The sequence below is a fragment of the Nyctereutes procyonoides genome, unplaced genomic scaffold, assembly GCF_905146905.1.
Source record: "Nyctereutes procyonoides isolate TBG_1078 unplaced genomic scaffold, NYPRO_anot_genome, whole genome shotgun sequence".
NCBI lineage: Eukaryota > Metazoa > Chordata > Mammalia > Carnivora > Canidae > Nyctereutes > Nyctereutes procyonoides.
In genome coordinates, this window is record NW_026575146.1 from 10,514,867 (window position 1) to 10,530,722 (window position 15,856).

Below are 15,856 nucleotides of genomic sequence, written 5' to 3' on the forward strand. Positions count from 1 at the left end.
GGCAGCACATGAACAATAGATCAACCAGAAGATGAACTTCATGAATGCTGCCATAGAATTATAGAGTACGCCCTAATGACCAGCATACAACCAGAACCTTGTCTTTAATAATCTAACACCATGTGCATTTCTACATGAGGGAAGTGGAAACAGTGCCCAAAGGTTCTCAAAGACTGTGTGTGACAGTCTCCTGACTGGGTGATGTTATTTTGTTGATTGTGGACAAAATCTTGTCTCTCCTCTTTCCAAGTCAGTAAGTCACAGGCCATAATTTTAGAAGGACTTTTGTAAGAGGGCAAAATTCTTTTCCACATGCACACACACAGGGTTTGGGACAGATTTCATATCCCTACATCCTGGTGAAAAACAGGGCCATCTAGCAAATCTGAATTTAAGAATATCTTTTTTCCTTTACTTACATTAAACCTCACATTTGTCAAAACTTAGTGAGACCAGCACATTTCTAGCAGTAATTGTGGCCAAAAATTAACCCCAAGGACAAAACTTAGCAGTTGAGAAATTTCCAGAAAATTAAAAGGTAAATTTTATAAGAAGATTAGTATTTTTTTTCTAATCCCATATCCTACAGGTATAACATCTTTTTGTTTTTTTTAAAGTCCCTCTAGGTATCACCAACCACGTACTATGATCCCACTAGGTTTGATTTATCACACGAGGCCTTCTACGTATTTGAAGAAACATCAAAAAGGTCAGTTTTGTGTACTATTTAAGCCAGTTTTTAATCAACAGATTTTTAAATACTCATCTTCAGGTGATTAGTATGAATGTATTAAAAAAAATCCACCTTCCATAAAATCTCCAAGGTAATAATGGTTTTTAGTAGTCTCATCTCAAAGGAAATGACACCACGGATTCTATCACAAGGGTGGGAGTGAAATGAGAACCATTTGTTCACAGACACATGGAGACCTTCAAGCTCGGCCATCTCATTAATGCCTAGGGTGGCAAAAAAGCTGCATGACATTTATTCTTTGCTGATAATGTTCAGATGTCAAACAAAGACATTTACTTAAGCTCCTCAAGGGATAAAATTATATGTATATACCATAGAGTTTTCTGAGGGCCAACAAATTGAAACTTGGTAACATCCATGGTCTTGGGGCCAAAGATGGCAACAACTGCTTGGCTTTTGGGGGAGGAAAAGAAAAACAAGAAACCCCATAAAACATATTCTAGAACATCAGGTTTGGTGGGTAGAGAAGCAAGGAAAAAGGAACAGAGATAGGCTATGGGCAAGAACACAGCATGGAGACTGAATCACACTCGATGATGATGATGATATTTCTTTTAAATCACTTGTTCTCAAAAGGATGGTACCTAGCCTGAGAGGCAGTTTTGGAAATGTAAGGTGCTGATGATGGGGAGGGCCACTACTGGCATTCAACAGGTGGGGCCCGGGTGTTGCACAAGACCCACTACGTCCAACTGTGCCACCAAGTATGCATGTAGATGAAAACCCAGTTCAGAATTAGCTGAGTCTATAATCCCATTTTATCTAAACACATACAGAGAATTTTTACTCCAGTTTTAAAATGTATTGGAACTTTCAGGAAATCTAATCACTCCACAAATTGAGACAAGCCTGTACAATAAAGTGATTATGAACAAGGACAGAGCTAAATTGCTTCAATTTTAATCCCAAATCTGCCATTATCAGCTGTATACCCTCAGCTCACTCTCCAATTTGCAAAATGGGAAGAACAGTGACATCTCATAAAGTCATTAGGTAAAGATTTAGAACAATGGCAGGCACCCAGTAAGCCCTGTGTGGGTATAGTTCTGGTAGACTTTTTTTTTTTTTTTTTAGTGAGTAAAGGGATAGAAATTTATTAAGAAAAGATACAGAGAAAGCTCTCAGAAGTGAGAAAGGTCCTGACAGGGTTGCCCACTCTCATAGACTTTTATCTACAGCTTTACCAACAATTGGCCACATTTTAGAAAATCGTATTACTGACATAGATCTGTTCTTGGCATTGAGTTGCCAACAGAGCACACCTGTACTCCATTTGTAGCTGACACATTCATGGTGATTTTATCTATAGGTTCAAGTATATATGTGCCTTTTTTCATTATTTCAACACCCCTTGTAATACAACCATGCTAGAACACTTACATAGGAAAATGATTATTTCACTATAAAATATTTCTACATTTGTTTATATTTCATTTAGGACATTAAATTGATGTGTGTCTATAGAGGCTGGTTACACTACCTACGAATTTCATTTTGGAATAGTAAAAGTAAATGTGGATGATGCTTTTATGTGTGAGGATGGGTTTTATCATCCATGATTTTTTATTGATAATTGTAGCTGTGTTGTAAAATATTTATTATAAAAAGGGGTGGGTGTTGAGTTGGGTCTGGTAGGGTTAAAGAAAAAAATCACTAATTTTAAAGTTTTATATGTCAAAGTGTCATTCCACACGCCCGCCATTAAATCTGGATTACTATGGAGGCAAGTCGTTTTCATTAATTGCTAAGAAATCAGTATTAAACTATTGTTTATATATCTCACAAGTAGAGATGTATGCAAACATTTTTTTTAGCAGTGATCTATTTCTCAAACACAATTCAGGAGGAAACCCCACATAAAAATACAGATAAAGCTGTGGCGTCTGACCAATGAAGGCAGAGGACCCAGAAACTTCTCTGGTCTCCTTTTAGAGCTTGAGAGAACAAGGTCACAGAAACACCTACCTGGTGCAGTCATTTAAATTGGGCACTGCCTGTAGTTAAGACTGACTCCTAAAAATGCATTTTGAGGACGGTCATCTGATCACGAGTGGTATTTTCTCCACAGAAAAGGAGCCAACCTCCAGCTAAAACCTCCAAAGCTACTTAACTCATTACTCAGCTGAACTAGATGGAGCACTAAGAATCCTCCCAAATCCAGGGAGTGAGAGGAAGCGTTGCCATCTCCTTTTCTGGGCATAAAGCCAGCTCAAGCTAACAGTAAAATGGGCCAGGGCTGGTGCCCCTCCTTTTCCATAGCTTCCATGCTAGTCTTCAGGGCCCTATCACCAGACATCCCCACCCCATGCTCTGCCCTTACATTGTGGTTAAAGCACTCATGAATCACACATCCCCAGTCTCTTCTACCCTTCAGCTGTAGCTCCCTCAGAGGCTGACAGGAAGAGCCTGACTGACTTCATCCCCTTGGTCTCACCAGAGGTACTTAAAAAGGAAGATGTTTACTAACTCCTCTGGGGAAGCTCCAATTCATTGAATTTCAGGCACTTGAACAAAGTAAACAATTCCAGGGGGGGTGGGGGGCATGTTTTTGAGCAGGGGGTATCAGTTCTGTCTAGGAAGATGCCTCAGATGTAATGTTACCTTGCCGCGCTTCCTCAACATCCCCATTTCTGATCCCTAAAATCCCAAAATGAGTGGGAGGGTTTATTTTGTTTTTTAACAATAGCGCCCACCATGGCAACTGCCAGTGGTGGTCACTTGTCAATCAGAATACACCCTGAACCCTCGCCTTCATTCGCTTCACATCTGACGCAAAACAAATATTTCAATTACGTGTGACTAAGAAAAATATACAACTATATTTAAAACACTTAAATTAACAAGATAGTACTTTTCTGTTCTAACAAAATATCATACATTCAGTTTAAACAAGAGTTAATATCCAGACACACTTTTTCCAAAATACCTGATGCTAGTTGAAAATTAGTGACCATGAGACTTTCCAAGAGATTTCTATTTAGCAAAATATGTACAATTTTGAAGAACTGCCTGGTTTTTTTTCTTCTGGAAGACAGATGTTACACAGTCAGAATGCAAACTGATGTATCTCTCATAAACCTAAATATTGTTGTTTCATCTTTCTGAATGATACTTTGGCTGTCAGCAAATCTTATAGCTTCTTTTCCCTTAAAGACAATAATATATAATAACAATGCGACACCCCTCACAAATAACCATAAACTTCTTTGTGTGTAATAAGCCCTATCTAAATATGTTCATGTGTTTCTCTATTAACTGACCTACATACCGAGGTTGTTAGGAAAAGGGAATAACGAAGTGTAACAGGCCTACACTTACTTCAACCACTTCTTTGAAACAGCATGAAATGCATGCCACATGTTATTTCAAAGTCAAAGCTGCTACACTTACAAATACGGGATGTAGCTTGAAAAATCAAAACAAAAATGTTTTCTCCACTGGCTCTTTCAGGTGAAGAGGCTGGACCACAAACCAACGCATCTGTGACAATGGCCACCAGTTTCAGCCCCGCTCCCAAAACGAACAATGGCCCAGTTCCTTGTAATGACCACCACGTTCCTGGCCAAGGCCCCAGTTCACAGAGTGTGTCTCCGTCATCCAACCCTAAGAAAGCAAGAAAAGCAGACTCTATTCACTTCTCTCCTCCTGCCAACACGTGAGATCCTCTGGTTTTGTTCTCATCCAATTCAAAATTGCAAGAAGGGTGTATACAACTTCCAAAGGAAAACACACAATGACATCGCATAAGGTCACAACATAACACTGTGGATGAAGACCAGAACAGGTTGTCAACTGAGGAGACAAGGCACTTGGGAGCGGGAGACAGGGAAGAGTCTGGGCAGGGCGGGGCTCAGTGAGTCAACAGTTTGAGGCGAGTCAACCAGCTGACCAGCAGGGATGGTTCTGTAGAGGACTTGGCCGCTGAGGAGGAGGCCGGCTTCTTTCTGGTCCCCTCCTCCTGGAACGGGATGGTGGCGCTGCTGTGGAGATCCGAACTGATGTAGCACCTGCTGCCCCGGACAAAGTCTGCGCCCCGGACCAGCTGCCTCTCCGCTGGCGGCCTTGAGAACCGGTATGGGGCTGAGGAGCTTTCTTCGATGATGGGGGGGATCCGCTCATTACTGAAATACCGGCAGAGGGCGTCCTCACCTGTTTGCAGACAAAGCCCACGAGAGGCATTAAAATAACCATCCACGGTGCAGCCCTGTTCAGCTGGGCCGGCAGCCTGTGGACACCTCTGATGCCCTCAACGTGGGCATCACACCCTGCCCTCCTCCCGGTGATGGGCTGCAAAGGCCCACAGGCAGCCAGGCCCACCCCACTGGATGTTTAGAAAGTAGAAAGCAGACAGAATCCATGACAGGCTGCTTTTACACCTGAGAGGCAACAAAAGGGCAGAGCAAAATCAGAGAGCCTGCACTTTTTTTTACCAGTGCAAGATATTTTCATAATTTCACTTGAAATTTTAAAAAATTTCCCCATCTGTCCGTGTTCAGTGCCTGCAGCATGTAGCACGTGCTTCTAGGCCAGTGATTCTTATCCTGAAGCATCCCCTAAAGAGCATTTAGAAAGCTTGGGTTGCCTTGGGTGGTCATTCTCAATGGAGGGCAGGCACTATTCACCTTTAACGGACAGGGTTCAAAGATTTTAATGCTCTGCAATGCTTGAGACATTGCTGAACAAGGAAGAATGGTCCCAGGCTAAATGTCAGTAGACAGTTTCTGGGATGGGGACAAGGAGGGGAGTAGTTAAGAAACTGAATAGAAACCAAAAATGCAGGGCACTTTGGCAACGTGTAGGATTCTTCTGACCCAGAAATTCCACTCCTAAAAATGTACGAAGATGTATGTTCAAGATGCTGAGTGCAGCATTACTTACGATTGGGGTGGTGGACAAAGTAACCTAAATGTCCAACAACAGCAGATGGAATGAATACGTGCTGTTGCCAGAAGATGGACTGCCAAATGCAGTTATTATAGAAAACATGATGCTTTAAGTAATAGTCATCTTTCATGGTATTGTCAAACATCTATTTCTTCCATTTTGCACATTTTTTTTTCATAAGTGGATAATATTAGAAAATGCTCCGAGTGATTATTTCTAGGTCGGGGAAGCAGATTACCGCCCTGAGTTTTATTTTCTCGCATCTTCTAGATGTTTTTCAATGTACTTGTTTTGCTTTTGTAATCAAAGGGGTAGTTACTTTTAAGAAGTACCCATTGTCAAAGAACCACATATTGTAGGAGTCTATTTAAATGAAACGTTGAGAGTACAAAAGTCCAGAGACAAAGCAGATTAGTGGTTGCCAGGAGCTGAATGGGGAGGAACAAGGAATCATTGCAGGGGTTTCTTTTGGGAGTGATAGAATATTCTGGATTTAGTCAGTGCTGGTGGACACACAACTCTATGACTGTATTAAGACCTCTCTGAATTGTACACTTTAACAAGGTAAGCAGATCGATGGCACATGAGTTCTGTCTCAATAAAGCTGCTTTTTTTTTAAAGTGCCCACTGTGTAGACAGACACCTTTTCATTCTAAAATGATCATATGACAGAAATATGGAAGGTGAGAGAGGAGGTCAAGTATGACTCCACTTTCAGACTTAACGCCCCCCAATCTCCCACCCCCAATTCTCATACTAAAAGGAAATAAAAGGCTAAGCTGGAAATTAAAAACCTAAGAGAATAGCAATGAAGACGTTGACATTTGTAAATCTAAACAAAGGACAGCCCTGCCACCTGCTGACTGCTCCACAGATTTTCACATGCCAATTAAAGGTATCCTGGACCTTACACAGACATCAGCTCCCTTTTCCACTTTATTATAATCCAGGTGATTTAGGTGCCTAAGTGAGGAACTTTATCAGGTCCCAGGGAGACGTGAGGGGTTGATCATTTTGGAAGCTGAGGCTCCAGAACTTTTTTCTTCTTCCTTTTATGACCTAAAGTCTACTGTACTTTAACTTTTCACCTGCTCTGTGTTTCAGCACTGCACAAACAGTGGTAGAATGTCTTGCCAGTGCTGATGACCAAATCATCTGGCAAAAAATAAGGATTTATTTAAAACATTTCCGTTGACACTAGTGTAATAACCAGTCACTTTGATCATGGGATGAATTAACACAATTTCTTTTTCAATGGTAATCACTCTCTCACACAAGATTTACAGAGGAGAAAAAAAATCCATGCCTATTCATCAAAAATCAGACTCCAGTAATAATAAGTCATAAAATTCAGGGTGTGATTGCCTAATGAATGTTTCTACTTATCTAGAAGCTTATAGGCCATCGATGGCACAAACTTTTAATTAATTAGCTAATTAATTATTTTTAAAGATTTTATTTATTTGAGAGAGAGGGAGAGAGAGCACAAGCAGGGAGAGCAGCAGGCAGAGGGAGAGGGAGAAACAGACTCCCGGCTGAGCAGAGAGCCTAACGCAGGGCTGGATACCAGGACCCTGAGATCATGGCAGGGGCTGAAATCAAGAGTTGGAGGCTTAACCAGCTGAGTCACCCAGGCGCCCCCACAACCTTTGTAGAGCACACAATGCTACTCAGGAGATTCACAGTCACTAACTAGGATAATAAAATTCTGTCATTCCAGAAACAGGTAGAGCCTTAGACATTCAGCAACCCCGACCCTACAGAGGAGAAGACAGGACTAGGGCTGGGTCCTCTATCTGCTTATGGCAGCACAATTAGGAATAGGGCTGAAATGAGGGCCTGGGTTCTTCTGAGTCCAGTTCAGTGTATTTTTGGCCTGCTGAAACTTACCCTTCCTCCCATGACCTCGCGGTCTGGCGAAAGGGTCGACGATCCCCATCCAGCTCCCATCCGCGGGCATGGACAAAGGCCGGGGCTTGCCTTCAAAGGGAGGGAAAGGAACATGACAGGTTGACAAGAGTCTGTGACTATTAGAGGATCTTTCCTTTTATTTATAACTGAAGACTCCCCCATATCACACTCAACCGTAAGTAATAACGTTATTTTGAAATAAGAAAAGTATTTTAAAGCATCGGATTTCCGTGGCGAGCAATTAGGAGAGGGCGGCTGAACTTCAGTCTGTGTGTCTACAGAGCAAAGCAGCTCCGAGCTAAAACCAGGCGCTGAAAGTTAAAACTGTAACATGATCTCACTCCACTGGGCTTTGATGCCAGGCAGAGAGTAATGATTCAACAAGACTTTGCTTTAGAGAGATGAATAAAGGTCTCATACTTAGAATTTCATTGAGGTTTATGTTTTCCTCAGATTACCCTTAAAGTCTGCCAAATTCATCCAACAGTTCCAAATAAGGAAGGGGGTGGGGGAGGGAAGAAAAAACAAATAGCAGAACAAAACAAACACTCAGAAATGTACCATAAGATGGTGTTTTCTCTCTCATTTTTGTGGGCAGAATATTGGTCTCCACCGAATACCCAGGCAACTGATCAGAATCAGCAATGGTGAATCTCCGTCTTCGGCTTTCCTGGTCCAAGAAGGAATTTGGGGACTCGGAGCCCTTAGGACCAGGCACGGGTTGTTTACACTTACTGAATCCTCCATAAAGAAAACTCTCATTCTCATCCCTGGAAGACAGTGGGCAATAATTAAGTTGCTTACGAAGATCCTCTCATACAGAAGAATTATAGGACATACTTCCTTGAGCACACAAAACATAAGAAAACTTTAATCCTCCTTTCCACTGGAGGAAAAAGCATTCCTTTTTCAATCTCTGCTACCCCTCAAATACACAGAAATCTTATTAATAAATAAGAGAAAATAGCAAGATCCTACTAAATAAATGAAAATGATAGTTTTTTTCATATATGTTTAAATAGTATAAATATACCTTTGAAAAGACAGCTCTGCTTTCCTTCCACTTCTATCCTATACCTGAATCTATTTCTTATGGAAATCACAAGGTAAGGTACGATTGGAGCCGTTTTTCTGATGCCCAAAGTAGTATCTTTGCCAAGATCCAGCAAAGACGACACCTGACATATAATGGAGTTGTTAGATTTGAAAATTATGTCAAAAAATACAAAGGTGCCTTTATAATACCCAGTGGAGAGCATCTATTCTCTGAATTCCGTACAGAAAATGGCAAGTGTTGGATAAATGACTCCAACTTAATTCTTTCTAAATGTCAGCTTTTATAAAACTTGAAATTAATTTTAGTTGAGGCCAAGTTACCAGCTAGTTAAATTTCTCACACTTAGAAAATTCTATTAGGTGATCGTTGCAAAAACTACTTGACAAAATACAACATCCACCGAGTCCAAAAATAATCTAAAGATCAGCTTTGCCTGCTTGAATTCCCAGTGAACCCCCTGCTTGCGTAGCCCCTCCTCCCTTTATGAATCCATCTCCTTCTATACTTTTAAACCTGGCATATATCCCCATCCACAAAGCTTTCAAGACTCACCACTCATTCTCCATAACCATTTGCCTGTTTCATTCCTCAGAAAATATCCTTCATTAATGGTTTGTATGCACGTGTGCACATGTATATGTGTGCATGTGTGTCTCCCCCGAGCAGATGAAAAGCTCCAGCTCTTTTTCCCCTTTACTATACTCCTTATCCTGCCACTGCTTCTGTGACCCTCACTGAGACCCAGACAAGGACTTTCGGAGTTGGGAGTTTGGGAGTGGCCTCCTAGTTTCTGATAGAACCACCTACACACTGGTCATCATGAAACTGTGTTCTCCATGTGCAAAGGCAACTACTTGTCACTTTAAACACCCTTACGATCCCATGACCGCATGACTCTGGTCTGTGAAGATAGGGAAGAGTCCCATCTACCAACTCCAATGCCTCTGATCAGCTAAGGTAAATTCTCTATATGCTGTACTAAGTTCTGGGCAACCCAAAACCAGGGAGAAGAAAATGATATTAATTCTTCCTTATGCCAGGGAAGAAACATGATAGAATCAAATACTCAGCTTAAAACAAAAACAAACCAATAAAAAAAACTCCAACATGAAGTAAAATATCACTGTTAAGTTCAGCCCGAACTTTGTCTTATGAAATATTATAGCATAATTATGTTTTTCTCAGTTTATTCTTGAACAGTTGACTAAGACATTGGCAGTTCTCTGGGGGCAAGAGAACTGCATCTGTTTTGGGTAAGACGGTGATTCAGGCATTACACTCACTAAAGGTATGTTGAATAAATGAGCTAAATTCTCTGTTAATAGGTAAATTGGTATAAACCTGTATTTCATACCTAAATAATTCCCTATGTAACAGCTAATATGACTCTTCTTGTTATACCATTTATCAATTAAGAGAGGAACAACCTTTAGAATTTATAATAGGCACACACACACACACACACACACACACACACACACGCAGGCATAGACACAGAGGATCACACCTATATTCATATTTTTTATGTCCTATGAAGAACACAACACTGCAAAATTTGCTGCACACAAAAAAATTACTATCTTTTTAGTAGGAGCCAAAATAAGGCATTCCAAGAGCTCATGCTTTCTTTACATAAAGAGCCCCTACCCCACCAAACTACGTAGTTTCAAGCCCGATGAAACCTGGATCCATTCCTACACTTCCCCCTAAAGGACCACACATTTCCCTCCCTGGTTTTATTGAGATATAATTGGCATGTAACATTGTATTAGTTTTAAGTGTACAACATATGACTTGATATGTGTATATACTTGCAGAATGATCACCGCAAAAAGTTCAGTTAACGCCCATCACCTCACATAGTTACAAAATTCTTTCATTCTTGTGGTGAGAACTTTTAATATCTCCTCTCCCAGCAACTTGCAAATATAAAATATAATATTGTTTAACTATAATCACCATGCTGTCCAGTACATCCCATAACTTATTTATCTCATAACTCAAGTTTGGACCTTTTGATCCCCTTCACCCATTCCTCCCACCCCTATTCCCAGGATCCCACTTTCTAACACAACTGCAACTTCAAGACTCAGCCCTGGCACCCTGGGGTTAATCAACTTCTGCCCTCAAAGTCCCCATGGCCTTCAGAGTGCCACTTAGAAGCTCCACGCACAGGAGATGTGCACACCGCCAACAGGGACAATGACGTACCGGGGAGAGTAGGGAACAGCTGGTGGAGGAGGGATATAAAGATGCAGGATAGCTGGCTTCTCCTTCTTCAGCGAGGTATCCATAGTGCTTTCAGGGGACTGGGTTGTCGTGGGCGGAGGTGAGGTCTGAAATGGAAGCCAGTGCAAAGGGTGGAAGGGAACTTAGAGACTATTTTTGGGTAACTCTTCTTCCCCAAAACCAACATGGAGGGGTGAGGTCATTCGTGTGTTGACTACTATTAGCAACACTCAATTTGTACTCTTTCAGACACTCAGAATTAACTGGGAATTTTGAAAGATTAGATGCATAGTGAGAAGTAGAGGCTCAGGGTGGGGGGCACCTGGATGGCTCAGTCAGACTCTTGGTGTCAGTGTAGATCATGATTTCATGGGTCATGGGATAGAGTCCAGCATCCGTGCTCAGCAGGGAATCTGCTTGAAAGATTCTCTCTTTGCCCTCCCCAGACCCCCACTCATACATTCTCTAAAATAAATCAATCTTTAAAAAAGAAAAGAAGGAAGAAAAGAAAGAAGGAAGAAGGAAGAAGGAAGGAGGAGGAAGGAGGAAGGAGGAGGAAGGAGGAAGGAGGAAGAAGAGGAAGAGGAAGAGGAAGAGGAAGAGGAAGAGAAGAAGAAGAAGAAGAAGAAGAAGAAGAAGAAGAAGAAAAGTAGTAGTAGTAGTAGTAGTAGTAGTAGTAGTAGTAGTAGTAGTAGAGGCTTCGGAGTTCCAGAGTCAAGTTAGAATTCTAGCTCTGGGCAAATCACTTAAATACCCATGCCTCAGTTTCTTCCTCAAAAAACAGTTATACTGACAGTACCTCTTGCGTAGGGCTGCAGTGCAGATTGAATGAGCTAGTTTATACAAATCAGTACCAAGGCCATAACGGACTAGAGCATGGGCTTGGGACTCCATCCAGGTGCTATCCTGGCTATAGTTCTCATTAGCTGTGTATCTTTGGGCAAACCACCCAACTTCTCTGTGTCTCATCTATAGGATGGGAATAAATGAGGACAAGAACAGTACCAACACAGGGCGAATTAAGTGATATGGTACATGTAACAGGCTTAGTACACTGCTTGTCACATAGTAAGTGTACAACCTTATGCTGTTTAATTCAGTATCGTAGAGACACATCCACACAAGTTAATTTTAAAAATATAAGACCCACACAGCTTAATTTTAATTATGTTATTGGTCTCAAAGAACCTATTTTTAAATATCTCATGTGATACCTTCAATCTTATCTGTTCTATAGACTTACAATGACACACATCTTTTGGCTGGTAAAGGAACTGGGAGGAAATACCAGAGTCAAGGCACGAAGATGACTGGTGAAAGCCAGTGTGTGTGTGGGGGGGTACCCTATGAGAACTGTGCCTGGCCCCTGGTACCTCAGATCCTATCTAGCCCGGATGGGGATGGAAGACCTAAAGTCCCCCCCAAAGTGAGGCCAGGAGCTCCATTTTAAGGACTGGAAGGACTGGGATAGCCAGTGCTCACACTGACAGCTCTGTTTTAGGGGGAGACACCCAGGCTCAAGAGAAGTGGGGGCTTAGTCTTTAGTCTCCCCCGTGATATAATCCCTACAACCCAGATGTTGGCCATTGACACAGTCAACATTACTCAATATGCAATTGATGACCACCTCAGTCCATCAATCTTGAGCAATGTCTCAAATACACAGGGACAGGATGCAGACCCTCAACAATGGAAGCAGAGCTAAACTATGGCATTGGCACAGAATAGACACTCTCCTAACACTCTAACATTGATGATGATGTCTGTAAAATAACTCTCATTTACCAGGACTGTGGCCTAAAAACAGAATGATGACATCTCTCCAGGGACAGGCTGCATTAATGATGTTAACAAGAAGGAAAGAAGCTCCCTCCCCCACAAGAGGTGGGTGCCCAGGCATGAAGAAGCCTGTATAATGACACACACTTAGCAATGCCCAGGGAGTGTTGGTCTTTCAGGGTTTATATTCTGAAAATATCCTGGATGCATCGTGAGAACACTGAGTAGCTAAGCTATCAAATGGCCTCTGAACTGTGATGGTGGCTCTCTCCTTGGGTCAGAAGCAAAACAAGGTGTCTCCTCCCTCACCATCATCTCCTCCCCAAAACTGCACAGTTGGTGGGTCTTAGTAGGGTGGGCAAATCCAGAGAGGAGGGAAGCATGCCCTTCCTAAGTGAATTTCCAGAAGTGAAGGGACTACCTCTAGCCTCCTTAAAAATAATTTTCACTTACCACCTGAACACAGCCACTTGAATCTTCCTCTATCACTTCACACTCAGTGATGCTCAAAAGACCCACCATCTCTGCTTTCCCTGAGTTTCTAATTTCTGTCCCTGTGTCACCAGCTAGGTTCACTGTCAGATTTCACACCTGCCTTCCTTGCCATCCTCACCCCTTAGCCCAAAGACTCCTTTTCTTCTTCTTTTCTTTTCTTTTCTTTTCTTTTCGTATTTTACTTATTTGAAAGAGAGAGCATGTGTGGGAGAGAGCACAAGCAAAGGGAGCAGGAGAGGGAGAGGGAGAAGCAGACTCCCCACTGAGCAGGGAGCCTGATGCAGGGCTTGATCCCCTGGGATCATGACCTGAGCCAAAGGCAGATGCTTAACAGACTGACCCACAAAGGTGCCCCAGCCTTCTCTAACAGTAAATACTAATAATTAGGATTGAGGTTTAGAAAGATTAAATATCTTCTCAGAGGTCCCACAGCTAACAAGTGACAGAACTGGGATCTGAATTTGAGAAGTGTGGCTCCAAGCCCCCCTACCTAACCACTACACTGTGCTGCTCTGTGAATCTTTTTCATGCTTCTTCCCAATGACCTCTTAGCATGAGTCTTTCACTGGAATTGCCCTGTCACAGCTGGGGTGTGATTAATATGGTTATTAAAGACATAACTATTTATAAGAATTGACTTATAAATCATTTATTAATCAGTTATTATTTAAGAAGTGATTATAATTACATGCCCCTCCTTGCTCCATATCTTGTTATTTATTTCAACCCCCCTTCCCTCTTAAGGTTCACATGTAGGTGTGTCCATATCAAAGGCCTGAGATGACTACCATTCCTTCCATTTGAAGAGGTACAGTAAGATTGCAGACAGTTATATATACATAAATTGCGATCTCAATCTTATAAAAAGACATTAAGATGTCATTGCTTGGGGCACCTGGGTGGCTCAATGGTTGAGCATCTGCCTTCTGCTCAGGGTGTGATCCTGGGGTCCTGGGATTGAGTCCCACATCAGGCTCCCTATAGGGAGCCTGCTTCTCCCTCTGCCTGTGTCTCTACCTCTTTCTCTGTGTCTCTCATGAATAAATAAATAAAATCTTAAAAAAAAAAAGATGTCATTGCTTTTATTCCTAATTTAAAAAATAAACACTAAGGACTAATGGTATCAAGAGGGGGTTTTAGTCATGGAGCACAGTTCACCCAGGTGCAGGCAATAAAGGAGTGTACTGCTCATCTAGAATTATATGGTACTATACAGTACTCTAAGTTGGTCTGTTTTTGATTATCACCCAAGGTTGCCGATTCTGAACTAAACAATGGAGTGATACCGCTTCCCACTGAGTGGATTATCCCCACAGTCCCTACGGCTGCCCTGGGAGACTGCTGCTAAGGACACAACCCCATGTGGTCTCTCCGGGGTTAGTGCTCACACTGTATATCTTCAGATGTGTTTGAAATGAGAGGAGAAAAGGACCAGCATGAACTTTCTGCAGTGATGATGACAGCCACTAGCCACACAAGGCCACCCAGCCCCTGAAACGTGGCTAATGAGGTCCAGGAACTGGTCTTTTTATTTTATTTAAGTAGTCACATGTGGCTAGTGGCTGCCACGCTGTTTGGTACAAGATCTAGAATGCATATTTTCATTGAAGTAAGACTAGAGAATAATTCTACATACATAAATTCCTGAAACGATTCACCTTCAAATTGTAATTTTTAAGAGTATTTATTTATTTATTTATTTATTTGAGAGAGAGAATAAGTGAGAGACAGAGAGCACGAATGGGGTGAAGGGCAGAGGGAGAATCAGACTTCCTACTCAGCAGGAATCCCATTGTGGGGTTCAATCCTAGGACTCCAGGATCATGACCTGAGCCAAAGGCACTTAATGGACTGAGCCACCCAGGCACCCCTGTAATTTTTCTTTCTAGAGACAAATCTGATTGATACTCAACACTGTTCATGTGCTAATAGCAGATAAAGGTTTACAACCATAACAGATACCTGTACCAGGGGTGGTCTCCACCGTAGATTTTTCAGGGGAGCAGGAGTAAAGTTGAAAGAACCCGTGGGGCGCTTCTTAAGCAGCAATACGACTCCTGTGGGGTTCTCTCTCAATTTTCTCACCAGATTTTTTAGCTGCCATCCCACCTTCAAAGAAAGAAAATGAGGAGAAGGGACTCACTCATTAATTATGAAAAATCAAATCTATGAACTTATTTCAAGGAAATCAGTTGTGAGCAAATAAGCAGACACCAATATATTCATCCAGTACTACTTAAATTATGAAAAATTGGACAGAAATTGAAAAATTTTAAAAATTCAAGCAAATGGCTTTGGATTTAGTTAAAAGTCCTAGAAGAGAATACTAAAAGTATTAAGTCTCAATGAATAAACTCACCACAGTCTGCTGATTAACCTGAATGACTTCATCACCAGCATGAATCTTCTGAGATCTGTCTGCAGGAGACTATTAGGAACAAACACAGAGACTTATTATTTTTTAAATCTTCTATTTTGTTCTGCTTTTATTTCTTCTTCCTTCTTTCTTCTGCAGACGAGCAATGGAAATATAATTTTCTCAAGAACTATTACACAGCGCACTTAAGAGATGATCCCAAGATTACATGGTCTGTAGAACCTGGTATACGGGTGGGCACTCATGTTCCCAACTAGATAAGTGGTCGGCTGGTCCAGACCACCTGTCAGTTATAACAGCCAGGTTCCTCTACCCCATCAGGAAGAGTGCGACACACAGTCGACCCTTTGGTTCCTCTAAAAAGTACCTT

The 15,856-nt window shown here is 41.7% G+C and overlaps 1 protein-coding gene across 1 annotated transcript in view; it reads right to left on the reverse strand.

The window, feature by feature from the left end:
• Positions 1 to 3,550: 3,550 nt before the first annotated feature.
• The window catches only part of CNKSR3 (CNKSR family member 3), an 85,577-nt gene continuing 73,271 nt past the window's right edge, over positions 3,551 to 15,856 (reverse strand). The window contains exons 8-13 of the mRNA XM_055309936.1: positions 15,469 to 15,537; positions 15,072 to 15,218; positions 10,818 to 10,942; positions 8,111 to 8,319; positions 7,529 to 7,618; positions 3,551 to 4,903 (exon numbers count right to left, since the gene is read on the reverse strand). Coding sequence (XP_055165911.1) covers positions 4,605 to 4,903; positions 7,529 to 7,618; positions 8,111 to 8,319; positions 10,818 to 10,942; positions 15,072 to 15,218; positions 15,469 to 15,537 — 939 coding nt within the window. The 3' untranslated portion in view covers positions 3,551 to 4,604. The remainder of the gene's footprint in view (positions 4,904 to 7,528; positions 7,619 to 8,110; positions 8,320 to 10,817; positions 10,943 to 15,071; positions 15,219 to 15,468; positions 15,538 to 15,856) is intronic.